Below are 23,582 nucleotides of genomic sequence, written 5' to 3'. Positions count from 1 at the left end.
CATCTCTCTCTCTCTCTCTCTCTCTCTCTCTCTCTCTCTCACTACTTATTCTTATAAAAAGCTAAAAACAATTTATCAGCTCTTCATTCTTTCGTCTCTTAGGGAATACCCAATATGAGTAATAAATCAAGTGCAATAGAAGTATAATATAGCAGTCATTATTATTATTTTAAAAATAATAAATACAATTAAATAAACAGAATTAATGGCATTACCATATTTAGGCTTCTCACATTCATTGCGGCATCAGCACTAAATTATTAACCAAATATTGAATCAGCAAATGGAGTTACGTTTGTGATCGGCTGGCAGGCGGCACATAGCAGCTGGAGAGCATTCGGAGTAGGTCCTTTGATAACACACACACATATATAATATAGCACACGCGACCCCGCTATAAAAATTCAATAGTCCATGCGAGACTTGAAGCGGGAAGCTCTTTGAAATCATCTACATCATCAATTTTTGCTTAGTTTTTGCTCGAATCGGGGAGCGAAGCTTGGGCACGCACTTGGGTGCTCCCACAGCGGCCAACCAGTGCACACAGTGGGAAGCCAATTTCGGTAGCTTTCTGCTTCTGCTTTAGCCCTGCCAATAGACTCGCAAATCGCATGCTTCGCTGCCAGATGCCTGGCAATAAAATATTCATTTACTTGACATTTGTTGTTGTTGTTGTTGTTGTTGTTGCTTCACAGGATGCATCATTCAAGTCAAGTCCGCGACACGCCCACCACAGCATCGGTTCAGCATTTGACACGCTTTTGGGACTCGCGCACACACCGTCAACTTTTTGCACCCTTCATAAAAAATGTAATTTTCAAAAACATTTGGAAATTTGAAATTGAATTTGCCGCACGCTTGAAGTTCGCTGCTTTGGATCCTCCCAGCCCGTTTCTTACAATCTCCGCCATAACAACTGTATGCAAAGCATCTTCAAGATTACATGGAGGCCCAGCCAAGCCAGCTCCAATACATAAAAGACGAGCCACACTTTTAGGCTGGGGCTTTTGGGGGCTTAGTAGCAGGTGGCAGCTTTGCTGGCCCCTTCCGACCACCCCCAACCCCTGCCTCGACACATTCCTTCTTTTTTTTGCTTTACTGCAGATATGTGGAAAAGTGTAAGTGACATGAAAGGCGCACAAAGCGCAAAAACCTTTAATATCTTTACGCTCTTTGTTTTCAAGCACACTTTGACAAGTAAGTGACTTTCGTCCCCCTATCACCCATCGCCCAACCCCCTCCCTTACCCATCACTCAAGACTCTCAATGACTGCACAACTTCCGCTTTGAAGTTTGTGTCCTATGCGTTTCTTTTGACGCTCCGTTCCAGACCGAAAGCTAAAACTACATCCTTCCGAAAAGCAAACAAACCGGGTAACGCCTTTAAAACAAACTGCCCAAATGCATCCACCCCTCCGCCAGCTTGCCCCATTCCAATGTATAATTTATGACCTATTTATTGTCAATAAATACAGCCTCATAGCGACCATTTCATGCGCTGCGACTAAATAAAGACAAATGAACCTTCAGTTGAGTGGGTGGATCGAGACATACTTTGAAATATATACGTTGTATACGCATAAAAAACAATGGCAACTGAGGTACTATCACACAGCCCAAATGGGCAGTTTTTATACCCTAAACCCATTGAAACCCGGAAATCCGGGTATAATGGTTTGTATAACAGGCGGAAGCAGGGATGAAAGACCCCTTCAACTAGATATATATTCATGATTACATCATATACCCATACGAGTAGGGGACTTATGCAGATTGAACTTGTTTCAACTAATCGATTACTATTGATTATAAACGTTTTCAAAACGCTATTATTATGGTAAATCTCGCACATCTCTGAAGCTGACTGTCCAGACTTTGCATTTAGAGTCACAGAAATTATGTTATAATTTGAAAACCATTCAGTAAACTTATTTTATTTCTAAAATTTTATAATTTTTCAAAATTTTGGTTTTTCTATTGCCATATAGCAAATATTATGGCTGCATTAGCCATTTTAACAAAGCTTATCAGCCTCGTATGCGTATTTTTATTGATTAATGGAGGTAAGCCATTACCACTTATATAAATGTGTCGGAATCGCCCGACTAGGAAGGAATCATCCAAATTATACTCTATAAATTGTGTCTATGCGTATCAACATCAAGCAAATCTATTATTTATTAATCTTAACTTCGCTTATTTTTAAAGCCGAAGCAACTCCAATAAAAAAGCTCTCCATTGACAACGTTCCATATTTGGGCACATTACGCGATGCACTTAAAGAGTCCACTAGAGCTAGCAGTGGATTTTTGTGCGTGGCGACTATTATTCATAATCGTGTGCTTGTCACACCAGCTGTATGTATATATGGGTGGGTATAACCAACTGAATCTGTTAGCTGTTATTATGTGTTATTATGAGATTATTTTCTACAGACAAAGACGACAAGATCTGGTGGTTGTAGTGGGAAATACGTTCATTAGAGGTGTCAGTCCAACAATGAAAGTGTTGGCTATCGAAACTTGGAGATGGCATGCACGGTATAGATTTGGGGAAATGGCATACAATATTGGATTGGTCTTCACTGCTCGCGATATAACGCCCAAACATGGGGTTATCGCATATGCTGCCATTAACAGAAGCAAATTAATACCGCATACCGAATGTTTATTCCTTGGATGGAGTAGAACTTCTGTTGTAAGCGCATTAATAATTGTGTCCACTATATTGGAACATGTTTACCGATAACCAATTGTTTTTTTTTTATTTTTTTAGAACTCGAAACTAATGATGAACCCTCCGATTGCATTTTTTGCATGGAATACCTTCAATATAGATTGCTATAAGATCACTTCTACTGCTGGTGTGATGTGCTCCTACGTACCACATATGAAGGAATTTAAAAATAAAACTGAAGATCTAGGTAACCCGATAATATGCAACGGTAAACTTTCTGGTGTATTCCTCGAAAGGCGTGGGGAGATCTCAACGTATATAGATATATATTCATTTAGGAAATGGATAAACGGAGCCATTTACATCCATTTCCATTCAGCCACATCGCCTCTTCGATCAATTTGCTGTCGGTGGCTTTTTGTGTTGGCCATTAGCATTTTTTTTATCTTCAGCTAACAACGTGAATGTGTATAATTCCCATATATGATTTTAATTTTATTTTACATAAATAATGTTGTACTGTATTCTGAACAAACCTATGAAAGTCCTTGCAGCACTTCCAACTGGATCAGTGTTACTTGTTCCTTTAATTTTGTATTGAATATTATTTTTAATTATATTTAATATTAATATGAGTGAATGAATACACTTGTATTGGGCTAATAGGACCATAAGAAATATTACTGCGGTGGTGTTCTGTGTTAGTATTGATCTTTACTCTTATCAGCATGGATATGTATGACCAGACTCTTGCCTAAAATCCATCTCTCACCATTGGTCTATTGCATATTCTGGCCGTATCGTCTCTAACATAATAGTCATAATGTGATCATAGACTTGGAGCCATAGCTCCGCTGTTCGTGTAAACATATATATATATATGTCATGAATACACACATATGCTCTGCGACTATACCATAGAGCACTGGGGTATGATCAATGAAAATAAAAAGTCAAAGTGTAGAGAAAGTACCTAAACTCAAAACAAGTGAAACTAACATCAACGGACATTGAGGTAGAGCAACAGACATTGAAACAGGGACTTCGTTAAAAAGACATTCAGCGACAAGAATATTGAGGGACCTTCAAGATATCCCAAGAGGTTATTTCAAAGACCCCATCAGGAAAATAAGTCCTACGAAAAAATCTAGGATCATCTAGGCAAAGTTCGCGATGACTTTCTAAATATGTAATTAATTCGTTCTTTGTTAGGTCTCAGTATAGGACTTGCAGATCGAGTCTGCTTATCTATTAAAAACGGTATCAAAATTCAGTTATTAAATTATATCCCGCACATCTTTAAAGCTAATCTCTGAACTTTTCATTTATAGTCATACAAACTTCATTTTTATTTTGCTTTAAAATTTGTTTAGTAAATTTAGTCAATGGAATTCTTTTATTTCTAATTTCTTTTTAATTTTTCAAAATTTAGGTTGTTTGTTTTGTTTTTATAAAACAAATATTATGGCAGCGTTAGCCATTTTAATAAAGCACATCAGCCTGATATGCGTATTTTTATTGATAAAAGGAGGTAAGCCATAAGAATACCAATTGCACAAATGGTTGGGGTTGGCCGACTAGAAGAGAATCTGAACCCTGTCGATTGGCGTATTCGACTTTGCGTTGTAGATTGTATCTATGTTTTATACCCTGAACCCAATTATACCAGAGACTCAACAAATATTTAATTGTTATTATCACGCTCTGGCCGTTTGATGAAGATAGTACACCTCCCTACAAAAGAGTTCTTTGTGTGTGCATAAAAAAACTTAGAATGATCGGATATCAGCTCTTTGCAGGGATGTTGACGTTAAGGAGTTTCCATATCTGGGCACCCTGCGAAAGCTCAAAGAGGAGTCTCAGGTAGTTGGCAGTGGATATGTATGTGGGGCGACTCTTATTCATAATCGAGTGTTTGTCACATCTGGTGAATGTATACACGGGTATGTGTGTACCTAGTTGAATCTTTTTAGTGTTATTCTGAATTGATTTTTTGCAGAAAAAAACCAGAAGATATGATAGTGGTAATAGGGACTACGCTCATGAAAGGCTTACCTAAAACAATATTAGTTCTGAAAATCGAATATATGAGACTGCATGGATTGTATGTGTATAAAAAGCATAATTACAATATTGGATTAATCTTCACTTCTGAGGATACACCACCCATTAAGGACGCAATCGGATATATACCAATAAACAAGAAAAGAGTACCACCGCATACCAAATGTTATATTATCGGCTGGGGTGTAGCTGCTAAAGTAAGTGTATTAAGAATTATATTCCCTATATTATAACATGAACATAACAGGAATCACTTGGATATTGATAACCAAACTAATTCATTACCTTTTCCTACTTTAGAAATTGCGGAGCCGTCCAAAATTAATAATTAATTGGAGTGCCGGTGCACTTACGTGTTATAAGACCACCCGTAATATTGGGTTGTTATGCACCTACAGATATAAGAGGTCTAAACCGGACCATTCTGATGCTGGTACCCCGCTAATATGCAACAATAAACTTGCGGGTGTATTCATCACTAGGGGTTCCAATAAGTTTCATATATTTACAGATATTTATAGTTTTAGAAAATGGATAAACGGAGCTATTTACCTTCACTTCAAAAGTGATAAGCCATTGATGATCGAAACCTCATCGATCGAAGGATCGATTTGCTCCCCGTGGCTAGTTGTCTTGGTCGTTAGCATTTATTTTGTCACCTAGTAGTCATTTATAATAGTTACCTAACCCTAAAAACGCAAATCGTGATTCCTATAAATAATTTTAATTTTAGTTTTACATTAAACTTTTTTTTTTTAGCTGTTTCCTGAACAAGTCGTTTAAGTTTTACAACTTTATATATATATTTATAATTAATATTATTTATAATTAATTCACTCACCTACCTTTATAAACGCCCGCTGCAAATGTTTGGCAAGGCTTAACCACAATATGTAGCATCCTTACAGGCGTTTAGCGTAGAAAACGTAAAACAGGAAAATAGAAGCCACGCACTGCGGCTTACAAAAAGTTAAAATATCCCTTTAAACGATCCGTCGTTCAATGCATAAGTGTGTCTGTGTGCGTGTGTGTATCTAGGTAAAATGGCATCAAATATAATAACGACCACAACAATGCGTGACATGCATGCAAAAATTGTTGGCCTTAAAGTGTGCATTAGCTGAAAGAAGGTATGGGTGTGCGTGTGTGGGTGTAATCTTTTTCAGACACATACGCCAAATCACTTTCTAAATGCAATGCCAATAAAAAACCAGACCAAAGTGTTGAAAAAAATAAATAAATAAATATATGTATATAAATATATATTCATATACATACGTATAAGGGCTGTATATTTGTACGGACGCAAATATAATTTGATGCTGCTGACAGAAGCGTGTCGCAACCCGAGGCAAGTAGAAAATGAGAAGTGAGAAATAGATACGCTACGTGACAATAGCAAAGCGGAACTGCTAACCTCCTATATACATTTAGAGAAACTACAGCATTAATATTGGCACAGATTAAAAAGTTTTTACGCAATTTTTGGTACAGAAGTTTGAATATAATTATAAAAAATAAAATAAAATTATTTAGAATATTTCAACTGATATGCAACAAATATATAGAGACGAGCGCATGGAAAAGTTTCAAGTAGAGGATTGAAAGCTTTGATGATATTATCGTACCATAAAACTTGTTAATCCCTTACATTCCTAAAAAATTATATTATACCATATGCAGTGAAGTTTAAAAGGGTATAAAATTGCTCATAAATAAACTATTTCAATATTCCCATATTCCATTATTACCAGTTATTTATTTCGTATGTAAGTCCAATATTTATTTTGGGAAAACATGAAAACGGAACTTTTGGAACATTAAAAAAAAATGTTGAATTAATATAAACCAACCAAAAGGACGATTCGATTTCCTGATCAAGAGTATATATGCCCTTTTTAGGTATGCCACGCCTTCTTCTGCCAGTCACAGACACACATTGAAAAAAAGGCTATTTAAGCTGATTTTCTATTCTTGATGGTAACGGTATAACAAGTAACACATTTTATTGCATTTAAATTGGCATTTATTCGTCAAAATGGGCGCCACACAGCTGCCATCTGGCGGGCAAATAGTGCAGCTCAGCAAAGCTTTCAGCTAAAAAGTTCACCAGTGAAAACTTTAGGGAATCAGGCACTTGGTAAGCTTTTTTGCGCTTCTTAATTTTAATTTTTTTTTTTATGACTTCAACTTAAACTAAAAATAAAACATTTGTTGCAATTTTACATAAATTTACTTAGAAAAGACGTTTGGGCACGACACGAATCCAAATCACTTATGAATTACACTTCTTCGACTACTTCCGTGGGTTTTGCGGCATCGACGACTTCATTGAGTTCCGCTGCGTCATTGACGGGTGTCTTTTTGATCTATGGAAATCATAATGCGAGCTTTGAAATAATATTGCTTAGCAGATTTTCCATTTGCTGAATGCATTTAATACTTATCGGAACATGCAATTAGTGTTCATAGCACATGCACATGCAGGTTTGCAGCTGCCTTATCATGCTTTATCATGCATACCAGATTTTATATCAATGTTTATACATATCTTGATCTATACATATTTAGTATATATAAATATATATTATATACTTAGATAACTAGGTTAGTTTAAAATAAGATTTCTTGGGTGGACTTTACCATTACATTGATGCGGCGCATGAGAGAGATAGAGAGCTTATATACTGACAGTTTATGGATCACTTAAACTTAGACCAGAGCGAGGCGAAATTGAATTTTGTAACACCCAACATTTATATCACATACAAAATGGCCAACCATTTGCAACCAATCGGTTGCTTAATCTTTTTGTTGAAATTTGTTCTTTGTTGAAGTTAGTTATGTAATTAGTTTCAATGACTTTTCAGGAATTTGTTATTCTTCTGGAATGTATGTTCAACGAAATTGCTGTCATATTTTCTTACTTTGAAGCAACGAATCTTGAAGTGGTCACACATTTCCGAGACCTATTGGATAGAAGATAGCAATATGATATACAATTCTTATGTAATATCTGTTGTCTTCACTTACCACACCATAGCCATAATGCCAATGGGCCAATGTAACAAATATTGTTAAGCCATGAACGAGCCAGCGCTCACCCTGCGCTGTCAGATCCGTGCCCAGCACCTCCTCATACCAGGGAAAGCAGCAGACGCCCACGGTTGCCACCAATGGCCACATAAGTATATTGAAGCTATCGCAACGCGTATCCGACATTTGGGCCACGATCAGGCGGCACTATTTAAGATTAAAATTTAGGCAACTTGTAACCGATTCAATAGACTTTAAACTTACTGCAATATTGGAAAAGATTGTTCCATAGAGTATCCACAGTATGCGCGGTTCCAGGTTAATAACATTATTGCGTGAGAAAAATGACCAAACGAGCGTTATCACAAACAACCAGAGGAAGGCGAAAAATGGGCGCAACATCTCCATCATGGGACGCATTTTGCCCGTCTTATTCTTATAAGAGCTGCAAGAGTTAAGATCTTTAGAATCAAGTAACGATTTCAAATCGAATACAAATATTTACAGATATATATTCCGTATAATAATGGGGTGGCTGGACAGAATGCCGGAGCCAATTAGGCCAACCTCGAATACATTTGCCACCGTAATGCCGTAGAAACTCGAGCGATAGATTTCAGGACCCACGATCGTGGCCACGAACAGCATTAAGCTGACGCCCTAAAATCAAGCGAGATATTGTTACAACAGTTTTTGTTTAACAGTTGATGATGGTTTATAACAGATTAAATAAATTTTTAGGTTTTTTTTTTTCATATGGACAGTATAACAGCTATTGACAGTTTATAGTGGTTTATATTAGATTATAAAAGTATGAATCAACTGTATAACAGTTTTAGCTTATTCATAGTTTATAACATTTTAAATGCGCTTTACAACAGTGCATATCAGTTTGAAAATGTTATAAATGTTATTAACTTATAATTATATAGCTTATATTAATTTATAACAGTTTAATTGAATTTAATAAAATGTATAAAGTTTGTAATAAAGATGTTACGTCATATTTTTAAACAGGTTTCATATATTTTATATGTGTGTAGAACAGTTTGAAGTGTATCACTTGCAATAGTTTATAACAATTTATACTTCATTTGGTTGCACTTACCCACATGGTAAAGTCGTAGCCCCATGGCAAAAACATAACACCCGTATTATATTTTTCTACATGTGTGAAATAGAAATTGAGAAATACGTTCCATATAACAAAATACATGCGTATGGGCGGCAGATCTTCGGTGCCAAATAGGGAAAATATATAGATTGGTATAAGTGCCGCCGAATAGGAGTCCAAGCCATGATCGAAGAGCTCTCCGAGCGGACCACTCGTCCCTGTGCGACGAGCCTGTTTGCCATCCATGCCATCTATAACAAGTTTACAGCTTAAATCAACTCTGAGATTATTCTTCTTGGCACACTCACCCAAATTGTAGTAGATAAGTATATTTATGGCAGCCACGGTCCACACCCAGCCGGGCACTGTATTGCCCACCGACTTATCATTGGCCGCCTTAAAGTCCCAGTCGTAGTAGGCTAGCAGTAAGAAGTTCACCACGGTCATGAGGAAACCCACGAAGGTGAGTAAATTGGGTGCCAACCATTTTGGTAAATACTATATAGAGAAGATCTGTAAAAATCTTCGTAGGGCTTCAATTTGATAGATGGCATACCTTTACGCAAGCATTCCAGAAGGGATGCATAACATAGACGCTCAGAAGGCTGGTATCTATGCTATTGTACTGGATGAGAAAGATAACAGACATGTTAAATAATAGATCACAACTTAGTATAACTAATATATAAACAGTCAATACTCAGCAGTCTACCATTGAACCCAGAAATAATTCTATTTGATATCTCTCATAAAGCAGCCCTAAGCGAATTTTTTTGAAAACAGCTTTGCTTAATCACCAAACTATTTGTAGTTGGAAACCTAAAAATATGTTTTTCTGTCTTTCTCAGAAGCAAACTTTAATATGGGTAAACTAAAATGTAACACCTGTATACGTTTAAGCTCAATTTAAACAAATGAAAAGTTTCGAGAACACTGAACACTGCTCTCGAACATGACATGGACATAGATAGATTTATATGATAGATGGATTAAATAGATTCAGCTCGTAGTGGTGATCAAAATTACATATACATTTTACATTAAACTATTATTAACTAACCTCTATAGAGCATCAAATTTTTTAATAAGTCGTAACTAAACAAACCAAACGTCCAAATAAATAACATGTGTAAACGAATGAGTTATAGAAGAACATGTGCTTCAACAATTAGAGTACTTAAATGACATAAAATTATTTACTATATTGAAAGAGCTAATAATATCAGCTATATAACTAGTGCTAATATTTATATACATTTCAGTGTAATCTAAGACCCTAATATGTAAGTTGATATATATTATATAAATATTTTGTAATAAAAACCAACTTATGACTCTACAACAAGCACTTTATATAAGTATTATTACCAAAGTCTACTGATTTTCAGCATATCAGCATTATATTATACATAGAGCTATATATAATATTGATTTTGCAATCGGCAATTTTCATTTCTGTATGTATTTGTGTCACTCTCTTTCCCTCTCCCCTTTGCTGTGCCTCACTCCCTCACAGTGGCTCTATCATTTATTTATAGGTTAATCTGCTGTGCGAATTCTACTCGATCTGTCAACCCGGGAACTATCTCTCTAAAGACAGCACATGCTTTATTTGCAGTTCAATGCCTTTTCTGCGGAATTTACGAAACGAAACAGCAACAAAGTCCATCCGGTCTATTAAATTGATGACCTAGGCCTAGTCATGCCTAGGGCCGATTTGATAAGCCCACGAGAATGCTAATATATAGAGCACATGCTAGTTAGTGACAGTGACATTGACAGCAGCAACAAATAGATCTTCCCATTGCCCAATTCTTAGATTAATCATGCGATCCTCTCCATACTACATACATACATATACACATATGTGTATGCCTACATATAATCTAAATATATTTATAGCACACTAACCGGAACTCATCGTAAACCTGATAATAACTGATTGGCTTTGTAATAAAATTGATTGAATGCTAGAGGCGCCTTTCAAATATACATGGCACATTGATTTTTCGTATAGCTTCTGGTTGGGGTTCGTGCTGCAGGTGAGCTTCAGTTGGTATTTATTTGTATGTTTGTAGTGTAGACCGGTCAATGCTCACCTTGTAACGCTCGAAGCCCTGCAAATGGGTTGCCGTCAAATAGCGCATGCTGGGCATATTGATTCTGTTTTGCTATATGTGTATGCTTATATGTATATAGGCTTTTATTGCAATGATAAGAGTCGAGCACAGTTATATTATTATTGATATAATTATGACCTTTGCCTGTGGGGTCAAATGCAAGCAACGGGCTTCGATTTAAACATTTTATGAAACGGTTTTCGTTGAGAAATTTCAGCAGCTGTTTACAACCGGCACGCACTTTTCTTGGCAAATTAAACTAATGTTTCTGCTTCTTCGGTTTTATTATATATATATTTTTTAAGCACAAACCATAAATTAAATAATCGTTTATATAGACACACGGGATGCCGTTCGCCTGCGGTTCCCGTTGCTCCACTTGCAATTTCTTTTATAGCTTTTGTTGTAGTTGTTGTTGTTGGCACGCAACACGCAAACAGCCGTTACTAACATATGTATATAACAGTTCTTTATATATGTATATACTTAGGTATATATAGAAAAAGCGAAGGCACTTGTCAGACAATGACAACGCTCTGCGACTGCCTCGGCACTGTGTATTATCAAGACTGAAGACGAACTGCTCACTGGCTGGACTGGCCGGCAGCTCGAGCGCAGCCCAAAAATATTTTTATTATTATTTTACTTTTTTTTAAATCAACTAGGAATATTACAGTCGCTTGCCAACGACTGCGTTATACTCTATATACATATGCATGCCGGTTTACTAAGGCTTATAGCTGTCTAGACTGCGGTGCACTTTGTGTCGTTGGTAAGTAAACGACGCATTGACGTAAGTGGGCGTGGCTGTAAGAGAAGTTAAGCTAATGCTTAAATTAGCTCTGCAAGACATTTTGAGGCCACACTCTACAGAGCGTAGCAGTCATCCACATACTCTTCCATGCATTGAGCGGCGTGAAGTGTATACAAAAATCCAAGCGCTTAATTTAGAACGCTTACTGCGGCTGAGCTTCGGTCGTTCGCTCTGCTTTTCACTAATCCCATTGCACACATTGTTATCGCACAGTTTGCGCCTCTCTTTAAAATTCAGACAGACACACACACTCACTCACACACTCGTACACAGCAAGAGCGAGTGAACGGGAGGCACACACACGTACGCACACACATGTATATGGGAATTTGCATTGAATGAATTAAAATTTGTAAAAGTCAAACAAGTGCTTGTAGTAGAAGAAGGGGATTATTGGTTATCAAGTTGTACTCTACACTGATAGTCGCAATCTCTGGAGCAAAGTATTAAGCACATACATAGGTTGCATAGCGTACAAAACCCTAACAAAATAAAAGAGAATGATTGTGACTGTGGGAACTCTGGTGCTACTTGGTTAGCCTAATTAAATACATATACAATACATATATGTTTTATAAATGTATGTATTTACTTAAACATTTATATTTATGTATTTCAAATAGTTCAAGTTCAACTGATAACCCAAAAAAAATGAAGCTAACGGGTTGTCAAGTGATTAACAAATTGAGAACACACTAAACAAAAACAAACAAAATCTATTAAAAGAAACATAGAGATTAGAAGCGAATATGATTTAAAAAATATTATAAAGTAAAATCAAGAGGTTTTAGAATAAATTAATTAAGAAAACGGGGTTGTTTTTTACAAGCTTTTAAACTTTGTTTTTTATGAATGTAAAAAAAAAAAAAAAAAAAAAAAGCATTTATGAAAAATATAGAATTTCCCAAAATATATCACTCTTATTTGAAAAATTGTTAAAATAGAAACTCTATTTTGTTGTATGAAAATATGGTAGAATGGACTTTGTTATACGAAAATGTGATAAACTACATTCAAAAGAGTTTCTAAATGAGTTTCTATACACAGTTTTTAAAAATTTTGGTAAAGTTGTTTAATAAATTTTATGTGAATGGAAAAAGCTACTTATAGAAATTTGCAAAATATCTCAGTAAAATATGGAAATTGCTAAACTCTATTAAAATTTTTCTCAAAAATTTTACAAACATTCTTAATAAGTCTAAAAAGTTTATTAAACATATGTTTTGAGAACTCAAAATTTAAAATTTTAACAACACTACATTCGGATCTTGAACTTCTCAAAGTATATTACTATGAAATGTCCTTCTAACCCAAAAAAGTACAATGCTGGTCAACTGAATAAATTTGATTTTTGTTGAATATTTTCAACATCTATTGCATATATATTAAGCTGAACCAGTGTTTTTCAATCCAATTTCCACAATTCATCGATGAATATTTCGGAATTGTTCGCAACACAAGAAATCGCAACACAAGAAATCACGCTAGATACAGTCATACATATAAAACCATCGCTCATAATTAATTTTTAAAGACCAGGAAAAAAACTGATAAAAATATTCCATTCTAAGCAACAATTTTAACTGCAAGAACTAAAGGCCTTGGAGTTTACATTTTTTTGATTAATCACAAATGTCTACAAAATTTATTATAGAAATTTCGAACGTTATTAATTTCCTGCCTCAAAACGAAACTCTAGTCATAATACATATCTATACTAATAAGTATACTTTACTTACTTTATATATGTATACAGATAACAGGTGCAGTCTTATCTAAATTTAGCATGACTGAAAATATAATGAAAACAACTTTATGCTTATAAATAATAAGAGGAAACAGATTAGAAATATAAAATTAAAGTGCAATAGATAACGTCATAGAGCTAAGGGAAAATTTGTCGCAATTTCGGCTGTTTTTGTATTTAGGGATTACTAGTTGAGCCATCTGGATGTCTCTGTGGCAGTCAGACCCTCGGAGCGTAGTCGCTGCAACATGGGACGATAGATGTCTGGCGTGAAGGGCAGCAAAACACCGCGTTCCTGGATCTCACCTGGCATTACGAGTAATACAAATTGCAAATTTAGTACAAAATATTCCTATATAGTCTATGAAACATTACTTACCATCCAATATCATTTTGGCTGCAATTGCTGCCGGCTTGCCCACTGTCATGGCCATGGCGGAGTGTCCTTGGGGCTGGCCATAGACCACGAAATTGATGCCGCGCTCCTCGCGACGACCGTCGGGCCATCGAATGCCCACCTCGTGACGCAGAATGACCAAGTCACGCTCGTCACGCTCTGCAAGGGAGATTCAGTGAGGCCCAACCACTTAAAAGCCAAACCCATTATCACTTACCGAAGGCCAAACGCTTGGACAGATAATGACTAAGCGTGTCCAGCGGCGAGTGCAGCTTAACCACTGGCGTCTCGTCCAGCAAGCCCAGACTCTCAATGCCATCCACGTCGCCCAATCGTTCGACTAGCTTCTGCTTGAGGTTCTCGTAGAAGATGCTCGTGTCGGACAGACCAAGCAGATGGGTGACTAGCTGTCGCCAGGTGACATCCGGTCCGCTGGGATGGAGCAATGCATTTGGCTCCGGATCTATGAGACCGAGCAGCTGCATTGGCTTAATCGACTCCGAGAAACCCTTGTAGCGTATGGTGCCACGCAGCAGGGTATGCACATCCCGGCTCAGTCCATAGAGTGCGCCGTATTTGGTTGAATCCCGATTGGGGAAACCCTCCAGGGCGAAGCCAGGCAAGAAGTCCAAGCTACGCGGATTGGACATTAGCTCGCCGCCGCCAGATATCTCCACAATCTGGCCCTGGCTCAAATACTTCGCGGCGGACAACGTGTTGAGCAACACGCCCCTTGGCGACCAGGAGAACTTGTAGCGGAGCGCATTGTTCGAGTGCTCTGGCGCAGGCAGGCCGCCACAGTAGCTGACAAAGGATTCGACAACGCCGCCCTTCTCCTGCACTTCATGTATGCACTCCAGCGCCAGCAGATGATCGATGCCCGGATCCAGGCCCACCTCGTTCATGATGGTCACCCCGTTGGCACGCGCCTCCTCGTGCAGTGCCGAGATCTCGTCGTTCAGATAGCTGGCGGTCACCATGTGCGTCTTCTCCGCCACGCAGTAGCGCGCTATCGTGCCGTGGAGACAGTAGGGCAGCAGAGAGACCACCACATCCGCCTTGCCGCACAGCTCCTGCAGATGCCCGGTGCTCTCGTGCACATCCAAATAGACGCTGTCAACGCCGGCGTATTGTTGAGCCAGACGATCGGCCTCGTCCTTCACCTGCGAGCAGACCGTTATGCTTACGTCCTTCTCCCGGTGCAGCCACTCGACCAGCGGAGCCGAGACCATGCCAGCGCCTAGCACCAGCACCGTCTTATGGGACTCGGAACGGCCTTCCATCTTGTGGCGGGAACGATTGCTCTGCGACTCGCGCAGCTCTCGTATGTACTGGAAGCTCTCGGTCAGCTCTCCATTGCTGGCGATGATTGCCTAAGAGAATGCCAAACAGAGGTTAAGAGAGAGAGATTGCAAATGTACAGTGAGCAATGAAATAATGTGCACACTTGATAACGCTATGACTGATAAGCTAGAGCAGCATATGAGCTGAGCAAATAAGCGAGGGAGATTTGAGTAGTTCGTCGGTTTGTCAATATTTCATTCCATTAAGGCCTTCTACTTAGCTCTTACTTACCGACTGTATGGGATAGGTGAAGCGTTCCTCGTGCAGCGGCTTCTTGGCATCGCTCTTGATGATGTCGTGCACATGGGGCGTCAATAGCTCACCGAACAAGTCCGTTGATTCACGTGGCAGCTGGGTGGGCATATTATCAATGGAGCAGACCAACACGCCGGGACCCTTAAAGCTCTTGGTGTCCTTATTGCGATCCGCATCGTATAGGCAGAAGGGCGTGTCGATGGTGGTGCACTCGTTCATGAACTCAATGGAGCCGCCGGGATCGGCGGAGATGTCACAAATGGCGAGCATGCGATGCGGCAGAGCTGGGCTGCCTTTGCTCGTGGGTAGCCAAGGTGTATTGGCCGGGCGTAACAGATTCTTGGCATCCGGAATACTGATCAGCTTCGGGCTGCCCACGGCCCAGTAGATGCCATTGACAATGACCGATGCGTATGCAGCGATCTTTTGGCTAAATGTGGAAATATAACGTTCGGGAAACTCATCGTACTCCTTGGCATCAAAGCCGCCGCCTTCGCGACGCTCCAAATGATCCGAACGGCTCACCTCACAGCCGTATAGCTTATTTGTATCTAGATAAGGAATGGACATTTCCTTAGATCTCACTCTTCTCTTTCTTTGCCTCTTCAATACTTACTGCCATGCTCAGCTACCTTGCGCAGCATCTCTGGCGGCACATATTCTATGGGCAGATCGGAGAACACCTCTTGCGCCCCCTGGGACACATTGCCCGAGCCGGTGAACACAAAGGTCAATGGACCGATTGACTTGGGCATCATGCCCAATGAAATCTCGTACCCACAGTCACGAACCGCCTGCCGAGCCATCGAGGAGTTGCGATAGTTGTGGGCGGGTCCGATGTGCATGAAGGGTGTATGATGGCCCAGTGCCAGCAGGCGCAATCCAATGCCATGTAGGATGTTGACCATGCCTGCCACACCGGCATACTTACCAAACGCCACCTGGCGAGCGCCGCGCTCATCAATGATGCGCTCATAGTCAATAAGACGGATTTTCTACGAAACACAAGTTGCAACAGAATTGAGAAATTTAAGATGGAATGACTGATGATTTCCCACCTTTTCGAGTATGGCATCGAGTAAAGGCATGTTTGACTCTTGCGCCTTAATCGTGTGCGAGAAGAAACAATAGGTCTTCCCTGGTATAAGCGCATCAATGGGCACCTGTTTAACGCCAAAAATAACCGAAGCATCGCTAATATCCTCCTGGATCTGAGCTCCAGCCTGATTATAGGCCTATATTAAAAGAAAAATTAAGTAGTATAAAAAAGGTTTGATATTTGTAAAATTAAGAATTCCAAGAATTCGACTTATCTAATCACCAAACTGCCCAAATATTATTCTATGCTCATAATTTTTCCAATTATTATTTCCGCTTATCCGTAATCTATCTAACTACTATATCAAATCTTAATAATTTGATAGTCAACATAACACGCGACATTAAAAGATTAATAGCCCAGCTAATTGATATATTTTGAGATTAAAAGCTATGAATGATTGCGATATACCCTGTAAACTGAAATATTTACTGTAAACTTAAATTCTATTTTTGAAATTGACATATAAATACATAATATACATTATTATATATATTATATTATATATCTCTATATGCTTTAATACGTACTATCAAATTTATATTCGAAATTATTTTTTTAATATTTTTTATTTTATTTATCTTAACCGTAAGTTATATTTTATAAGAAATTTACTTATATATTTTATTGTACTCTCATTGTGAGAAATTAATATTATTTATAATTTAATCTTTACTTAATTATATTTAAATTGATAGATATTTCACCAAAAAATATTTATTTTGCTTGCGTTTTAGTTATTATATTATTAAATATTAAATATTTATTAAATATTAAATATTGATTTTAATATTATATATTTATTATTTTTACATTATGTTAAAAATAATGTATTTCTTTTAATCATTAATATCTTTTCTTATTTTCACTTTCCTTACTTCAATATATAATAGTTTTCAATAATTCTAAAAGTAACTGTTTTTCCATCAATAAAAACAACGTAAAAAATTGCAAAAATACCTCAGCTATAAATAACTGTAGCGCGAATAAGCTTATGGGCTTGGCAACTAATCTGATTTCAATCTCACATCACAGCTCGCATTGTATTATCAAACTATTATTGTTTTGAAAATGCCTATCAAGTAAATATTGTTTTTCGTAAAGTTCAGTAATATATATATTATCTGGGGAAAAAAGAGGTTGACTCAAAACATATTCCTAGCAAGATAACATGAAATTACGCTACACTGACTGCTGTCAAGGCCAACGATTGCCAAATTTAGAGCTTATCTGCCGAAAACTTTTATGATGCACTCCATATGGTCGGCACACATACGTATATACATATATATCATGCGACTCTGTAACTAAGCTCACATATAGCATGCTGATTAAGCCTAATTATAATTATATGTGCATATATTTGATTTGTATTTATGATAATTCTGGGCTCACCCGCATGGGATAGGCGCGTCGATTGGAGGGCTGGACAATGACCTTGACGCCCTGTTTGACCAACTTCTGGACATGGGTGGGCCCGAATGGAGCACGACGCTCCCACACCGATTGATCCTCGCGACGTATAGCAATCACATGACCATGCTATAAACAATATATATTTATATATCTCATCAACGGATGCTGATAAGATTTGCCGCCCACTTACATGACGCTGCCTGGTGAGCGCAGGCGCGATCGTTGCACGCAATTGTAAAAAACGTGACATATTCCGTCCGTCACTTGTTAGTCAAAGCAAAGAGCTTGCACTCTGTATATATGTATGGATTTATTATAATGATGATCCGAAAAACTGATGCCGCTGCAAGATCCGTCAACACTGAGCACTCGATGCGTTCTAAAAACCGTATAAGCGAGAAGTCGACGCGCCTCTATCAGCGGCACCAACGAATCGACCGACAAACGGACGGACATCTGCTGGGCGATAAGCCGGACGCACACAAGGCATAATGGAGCGCCTCCGGGCAGCGTGTAAACCTAATAAAATAATAACAAGAGGCGTGTTAAGAGCTCGCTCTCTTTACCATGTATACTATATGATTAGTGAAAGTGTTTCGAAACTGAAAAGTTTCCATTCAAAAATTTTTCCATTCATGAAAAGTGTAGTTTTCCGATTTGAGATAAGCTATCGAAAGAGTTGGAGTTTAAAGCATATATACATACATAGGTTTTTTATTATTATGAAATAGTATTATAATTGTATTTTATCGATTTCATAGTTTCAGTTGCCATTTAGCTAGTTTCGTAGCATTCACATCAAAAACAAATTTTATTTCTTAACGCTATAAAAAACACTAAGGCTACATCATGGGGGCATAAAGTGGGGGGCTGGCTGCTGTGCGGAATACGCTGGATCACGCCCATTTTGCGATTCACATGCACACACAGACATATTATAAATATACATACATATATATAGTTCATTACGTAGCTAGAAAAACAGATATTGCAAAAGTTCAGGTATGCATAAATTATAACATTTATAAATGTGTTGGGGAAAATTGTGGGGAGTGAGGTGCAAAAAGGAAATATTGGAAAGAAATATCCAAGAGGCCACATATAATAGAGATACGTTCAACTTTACAACGCCGGTGCCTCGGGCAATAGCGACGTGAAGAACGTTATGACAAAGGTGCGCACAATAGAAATCACAGAGGTATTGGCATTCGCAGGCTCAACGACAACGGCTTCAGCGGCAGCTGCAGCGGCATCCGTGGCTTGATCCCCACCAACAGCAGCGCTGGCTGCTGGCTGCGCAGCATCATTTTGTCCAGCAGCTGGTGCAGCTGGCGCTGGTGCTGCATTCGGTTGATCAGCGGCGGCAGCCGCAGCATCAGCTGCCTGTGGATTATTGTCTTGCTCAACGGCAGCGTCCATCATTCGTTGGATTTCTTGCACAGCCGCAAAGGCGGCAACATTATTGCCAGCATTGTTGTTTCGATTGATGTTGTTGTTGTTCCGTTCACGACGACGCCGCAGCACGCCAATGTGATAGCTATAAAAATACACATCAATTAGTAAATAATCTCAGATTGCTTATCAAACCACATTTGTACTCACAGATAAATCACGCTTGCAATGAGCACCACCATTAAGCAACGCATGGGCGACGAATTGAAATATAAAACTGTTACAAAAATGGCCAACCGAGTAAAGCTAAAGAAACTATCCAACCAATCGCGCACCTCCGGCTCCTCCTGTATATTGGGGAAATTGGGACCATCGACTGGCTGTGCAGCCGCCCTTCGTGCAGCGGCCTCCTCATTGGGCTGTCCAGCCGCAGCGCCAGCTGCCACCGGCACCGGTTGATGTGCCACAAGCGGCACACCCATATTGTTATGAAACCCTGGCATAGTTTGCATAAACGGTGGCAGCACTCCCGGTGAAACGACGCCGCCTGTGCTGCTGGTGCTGCAATAAGACAAATCGATAAATTCTTACTTTCCATTTGAGTCAAACGACACACAAATGTCGTGTAATAACATTTCTGATATTTCCAACTCTTGCTAACGTCTTAAACAGGACTTGATTGGAATTTGAATTCTAATTTGATCCAATATAACATAGATGATAGTGAACTAGATATATTATATACCTCTATATTATACATATATATAACCATGTCAAGTTCATAGATAGACATCTATAGGCAAGTTACATATAGAATAGCAAAATCAATCATTTTCAATCGTTGCAATTATCTGAACTCTAATTTGTGGTATTTTGTATTATACCCTCTATTACAATTATTATAATCGATTGTAATTGAAAGGGACCTAATGAATAAGCCTTTATTAAGAGTTATAAAAGTAAAGCTAACATTACATGTATGTATGTTCTCGAATACCAACAAATCTGTAAATACTCAAAAGACACTATAATCAATGAATATTATAATTGACCAACGAAACGAATATATATAAGTATAGTATATGCAATTTATATACCTGATCAACAGATACTAGAAATAATGAATATTATAATGTGCTTCCGACATGAATATATATAAGTACACTATATGCAGTTTATATACTTGTTCCACGGATACTAAAGGCAATCAATGCAATCAACTCACCGTTGCATCGTTTGTTGCATGTACATCGCATACCACTGCTGGATCCAGGCATTATAAAGCAGCGCCTGCTGCTGCTGGAAAGCCAACTGTGGATTTGGGACTATCGATGTCGATGTCGATGACGGCGTGGATGCTGCTCCTGCTCCCGGAGCCACAGCAGCTGCCGATGTCGATGCATTCTGACCCATGGCCATTTGGTAAGCCTGATTGTGTAATTGGAACCAGAGATGCGGATCGTTTGCCTGCTGTAGATTTGGCTGCTGATACGTATGCTGGGTGGCAGCAGCAGCGGCGGCGGCGGCGGCAGCGGCTGCCACATGGCGCTGTCTTAGCTCATTGTCGTTATTCGGATTGTTGGTCGTGTCCACGCGTGCCGTGCTCGTAGCAGCCTTTGGAGGCGTGGTAGTCTTATATGGGGCCTTGACAGCTGCATTTTTGTTAGCGCACACCAAATGAAAGATATGATGCTGCTGGTAGACATCCTTGTAGCTGCGAATGACCTCGGACAGCTTTTGGGCATCGTCCAGCAGTTTACCCGAATAGATGAGCTTTTGGTCATTAATTTCCTGCAAGAAAAGGAAGTAGATTAGAATCAATATCAATTGGCACTTAAGATTAGATATAAATAATATAAAATATGTATGTATATGCATATATAACTTTTTATTATTTTTTTTTTTTTTTATATTCTCAATTAGATTATTTTATGCTATCTTTAAGGAATATATATGTATATATACATATACATACATATTTATATATTAAATTGTGAAGTGCAATTTTTAGTGGCTTTGGTTTTTATTACCATTTATTATCATATGTTCAACTTAACGCATTATTATTATTTAACTTAAAGCAGTATTATCTTTTCGAGTGTAGCCTTCACCTGTCTGTCTTTATACGCCAAGAAAATTGATAACGAGGTGTTTTCTGAATTTAGTATGTAGTTAATGCTATCAGTTTAATTATTTTCTAAAAAAAAAGTTTAATGAAATATCTAGAAATTTCAGAATTTCAAATAATTTGTTTGCGCTATTCAAATTGTTGCTCAGTGACACAGCCCACAGCTGCTTATCTAATGCCAAAAGGTTACCTTTTAAGAGCACCAAACAGTATAATATATGTAGATATATTCAAGAGAGCGACCCAGTTTTGCTTGACATTGACCTTGTTTGCGCTGATAAATAGAAGATAAACTGCGCGCAATGAACTTATAAAATGAATTTCTTTTAGAAAATTATTATTTATTAATTTATAATATTTATAATAATGATTTTAAACGCTTCCAACATTCATTTATACTTGAACTAAACAGAACTTCTATTTACACAATCTTTGTACATAGAGTAACTGTAAACTTGACGCCGAATGAGCTGATCAAGTGTTAAATCTAACATATGGGAATATAATAAAGAAATTTGTTTGTCAACATTTCCAGATCATTTCAACAATATTGATTCGCAAGCAATTTATACCGATTTGCATAAACCTTAAAGACTTGCCTGACAGTATAGTTATAAATAAATTATATTCATAAATCTATATATGTATCTATATATATGAGAACAGTTGCTTAAGCCGAAACAAACATATACATATATACGCAATTTACACGCCATTATTAAGTTGGCATCCGCCAACTTATCTTCGCTTTATAAATAAAACGTTATCTTATACAAATTAGCAAAGCGAAATAAATGCAATCAAAACAAAATTATATTTCGAATCTAGCAGACGCTATATACTGCCATTAGACATAGTTTATCAAGTCTTTTATAATATATACATATATAATATGTAAAACATATACTAATATGGTATAGTATATATAGTTTATCAAGTCGTGGTTGGCAATTAAAGAAAATATGAATGACGTGTACTTTCGTGAGGGCAAAGCGTCAATTGAGACGCAACTGACTCCAAAAGAGCGAATAGAAATTTATCGCTCGTGCACAAGATAAACAATAACAAATAACAAAAGACTTGACAGCGCGACGCAGCCAGCTGATAAGATAGACCTATATAAAGCTGACGTCAATGATTATAATAAATGTACATATATAGATATGCATATATATGCACGCACATCCATATATATTTATAAGTAATGTGTGTTTTGTAGTTGTACACATACCGGCTTGCCGGGATACACCAGGGATAGCTGCTTCTTGAGTCTCTGCACAGTCCAGCACAAATCACTCTCGATATTCACATCGTCGTATTGCTGATTCGACGATTTAATCAAGAGCCTAATACCGCTGGCTGTGACGGCGGCGGCAGCGGCAGCAGCAACTGGTTCATTTGTTTTGTCTCGGGCAGCATCGTAGCCAGCGGCCGTGGTGGCCGCTGGTGACGGCGACGGCGTAGCTGTGCCTGTGGTATCATCCATAGTTACTTAGCCTCACCCTTCCAGATCACTTTCTGCGTCGTTACTAATTGCTAAGCACGACCCACTCGATACGAAATGGAGCAACAAGCGACAAGTGTTATTTTTTTCTCCGTTACTTTATTGTGAGCTCGTGATTCGTCAGCGTTGGGCAGCAGCTGGGCGACAATTGGGGTATGCAGTTAGTTAGTGCAGGGGCGGGCACACCGTATTTTCCTCTATTCGTTTGTATGTATTTATGTATTGTATAGACTTCCACGGTCACTTCCTTTGACTCTCTCCCCTCTGGTACGATTTTCTTTCAACAACAAATTTAGCTAATAACAAATATTGATTGGTGTTCTACGAAAAACGTAATTGTTGCTGTGTTTCGTTGTGCGGCGCCTTGCATTGAATTGTGAACTGTTGATTATGAAACGAATTTCCGAGCAGAGCCGAGCTGAGCAAAATAAATAATCAAAGTTCCTTCGTCTACAGCAACACTTGTTTTAATACGT

The 23,582-nt window shown here is 38.2% G+C and overlaps 5 protein-coding genes across 7 annotated transcripts; 2 read left to right on the top strand and 3 right to left on the bottom strand.

The window, feature by feature from the left end:
• Positions 1–1,889: 1,889 nt before the first annotated feature.
• LOC26528507 lies at positions 1,890–3,200 on the top strand. Its single transcript, XM_015165830.3, has 4 exons — positions 1,890–2,063; positions 2,209–2,371; positions 2,436–2,697; positions 2,776–3,200. Exons 1-4 carry the CDS (start codon positions 1,997–1,999, stop codon positions 3,130–3,132), a joined length of 849 nt encoding a protein of 282 aa, XP_015021316.1. The 5' UTR covers positions 1,890–1,996; the 3' UTR covers positions 3,133–3,200.
• An 843-nt stretch (positions 3,201–4,043) lies between these two features.
• Positions 4,044–5,478, top strand: LOC26527118 (chymotrypsin-1). 2 transcript variants are annotated; one of them, XM_015165829.3, is made up of 4 exons: positions 4,044–4,207; positions 4,476–4,619; positions 4,676–4,937; positions 5,041–5,478. In XM_015165829.3, the coding sequence occupies exons 1-4, from the start codon at positions 4,182–4,184 to the stop codon at positions 5,401–5,403; spliced, it is 795 nt and encodes a 264-aa protein (XP_015021315.1). In that variant the 5' UTR covers positions 4,044–4,181; the 3' UTR covers positions 5,404–5,478. The 2 variants fall into 2 exon arrangements, with proteins under 2 accessions (XP_015021315.1, XP_015021314.1); XM_015165828.3 differs by having other exon boundaries at positions 4,045–4,207; positions 4,466–4,619.
• A 1,480-nt stretch (positions 5,479–6,958) lies between these two features.
• Positions 6,959–11,592, bottom strand: LOC6577831 (ethanolaminephosphotransferase 1). Of its 2 annotated transcripts, none has more exons than XR_006357340.1 (9): positions 10,990–11,592; positions 9,447–9,515; positions 9,199–9,388; positions 8,885–9,141; positions 8,282–8,436; positions 8,041–8,221; positions 7,774–7,983; positions 7,384–7,709; positions 6,959–7,109 (listed from the first exon to the last, which is right to left on the bottom strand). XR_006357340.1 is itself a non-coding variant. In XM_032728958.2 (9 exons), the coding sequence occupies exons 1-9, from the start codon at positions 11,044–11,046 to the stop codon at positions 7,023–7,025; spliced, it is 1,248 nt and encodes a 415-aa protein (XP_032584849.2). In that variant the 5' UTR covers positions 11,047–11,592; the 3' UTR covers positions 6,959–7,022. The 2 variants fall into 2 exon arrangements, 1 of the variants encoding a protein (XP_032584849.2); XM_032728958.2 differs by having other exon boundaries at positions 7,668–7,709.
• A 1,854-nt stretch (positions 11,593–13,446) lies between these two features.
• Positions 13,447–18,492, bottom strand: LOC6577830 (alpha-aminoadipic semialdehyde synthase, mitochondrial). The gene is made up of 8 exons (XM_002003726.4): positions 18,273–18,492; positions 18,062–18,208; positions 16,626–16,802; positions 16,184–16,562; positions 15,544–16,118; positions 14,186–15,341; positions 13,951–14,127; positions 13,447–13,877 (listed from the first exon to the last, which is right to left on the bottom strand). Exons 1-8 carry the CDS (start codon positions 18,330–18,332, stop codon positions 13,759–13,761), a joined length of 2,790 nt encoding a protein of 929 aa, XP_002003762.1. The 5' UTR covers positions 18,333–18,492; the 3' UTR covers positions 13,447–13,758.
• Positions 18,493–18,767: 275 nt separating this feature from the next.
• LOC6577829 (homocysteine-responsive endoplasmic reticulum-resident ubiquitin-like domain member 2 protein) lies at positions 18,768–23,576 on the bottom strand. The gene is made up of 4 exons (XM_002003725.4): positions 22,834–23,576; positions 20,700–21,265; positions 19,685–20,035; positions 18,768–19,619 (listed from the first exon to the last, which is right to left on the bottom strand). The coding sequence occupies exons 1-4, from the start codon at positions 23,086–23,088 to the stop codon at positions 19,205–19,207; spliced, it is 1,587 nt and encodes a 528-aa protein (XP_002003761.1). The 5' UTR covers positions 23,089–23,576; the 3' UTR covers positions 18,768–19,204.
• Positions 23,577–23,582: the final 6 nt, after the last annotated feature.

This window comes from Drosophila mojavensis, unplaced genomic scaffold (genome assembly GCF_018153725.1).
Source record: "Drosophila mojavensis isolate 15081-1352.22 unplaced genomic scaffold, ASM1815372v1 contig_49, whole genome shotgun sequence".
Classification (NCBI taxonomy): Eukaryota; Metazoa; Arthropoda; class Insecta; order Diptera; family Drosophilidae; genus Drosophila; species Drosophila mojavensis.
Note: the sequence above shows the minus strand (reverse complement) of the source record. Positions and strands in the feature narration are given on the sequence as shown.

Bases quoted from the DNA above. Each gene is read 5' to 3' on its own strand.
- LOC26528507 (XM_015165830.3), top strand. From the start codon at position 1,997: ATGGCTGCATTAGCCATTTTAACAAAGCTTATCAGCCTCGTATGCGTA. The intron at 2,064-2,208 runs GTAAGCCATTAC...TTATTTTTAAAG, and splicing joins ATTTTTATTGATTAATGGAG to CCGAAGCAACTCCAATAAAA. The intron at 2,372-2,435 runs GTGGGTATAACC...TATTTTCTACAG, and splicing joins CCAGCTGTATGTATATATGG to ACAAAGACGACAAGATCTGG.
- LOC26527118 (XM_015165828.3), top strand. From the start codon at position 4,141: ATGGCAGCGTTAGCCATTTTAATAAAGCACATCAGCCTGATATGCGTA. The intron at 4,208-4,465 runs GTAAGCCATAAG...ATCGGATATCAG, and splicing joins ATTTTTATTGATAAAAGGAG to CTCTTTGCAGGGATGTTGAC. The intron at 4,938-5,040 runs GTAAGTGTATTA...TTCCTACTTTAG, and splicing joins GCTGGGGTGTAGCTGCTAAA to AAATTGCGGAGCCGTCCAAA.
- LOC6577831 (XM_032728958.2), bottom strand. From the start codon at position 11,046: ATGCCCAGCATGCGCTATTTGACGGCAACCCATTTGCAGGGCTTCGAG. The intron at 8,437-8,884 runs GTAAGTGCAACC...GCTTGATTTTAG, and splicing joins GCTACGACTTTACCATGTGG to GGCGTCAGCTTAATGCTGTT. The intron at 7,984-8,040 runs GTAAGTTTAAAG...AATCTTAAATAG, and splicing joins CAATCTTTTCCAATATTGCA to TGCCGCCTGATCGTGGCCCA.
- LOC6577830 (XM_002003726.4), bottom strand. From the start codon at position 18,332: ATGTCACGTTTTTTACAATTGCGTGCAACGATCGCGCCTGCGCTCACC. The intron at 16,563-16,625 runs GTGGGAAATCAT...TGTGTTTCGTAG, and splicing joins TCGATGCCATACTCGAAAAG to AAAATCCGTCTTATTGACTA. The intron at 13,878-13,950 runs GTAAGTAATGTT...TCGTAATGCCAG, and splicing joins AGCCAAAATGATATTGGATG to GTGAGATCCAGGAACGCGGT.
- LOC6577829 (XM_002003725.4), bottom strand. From the start codon at position 23,088: ATGGATGATACCACAGGCACAGCTACGCCGTCGCCGTCACCAGCGGCC. The intron at 20,036-20,699 runs GTGAGTTGATTG...GTCTTATTGCAG, and splicing joins ATGCAACAAACGATGCAACG to CACCAGCAGCACAGGCGGCG. The intron at 19,620-19,684 runs GTGAGTACAAAT...GTATTTTTATAG, and splicing joins ATTGCAAGCGTGATTTATCT to CTATCACATTGGCGTGCTGC.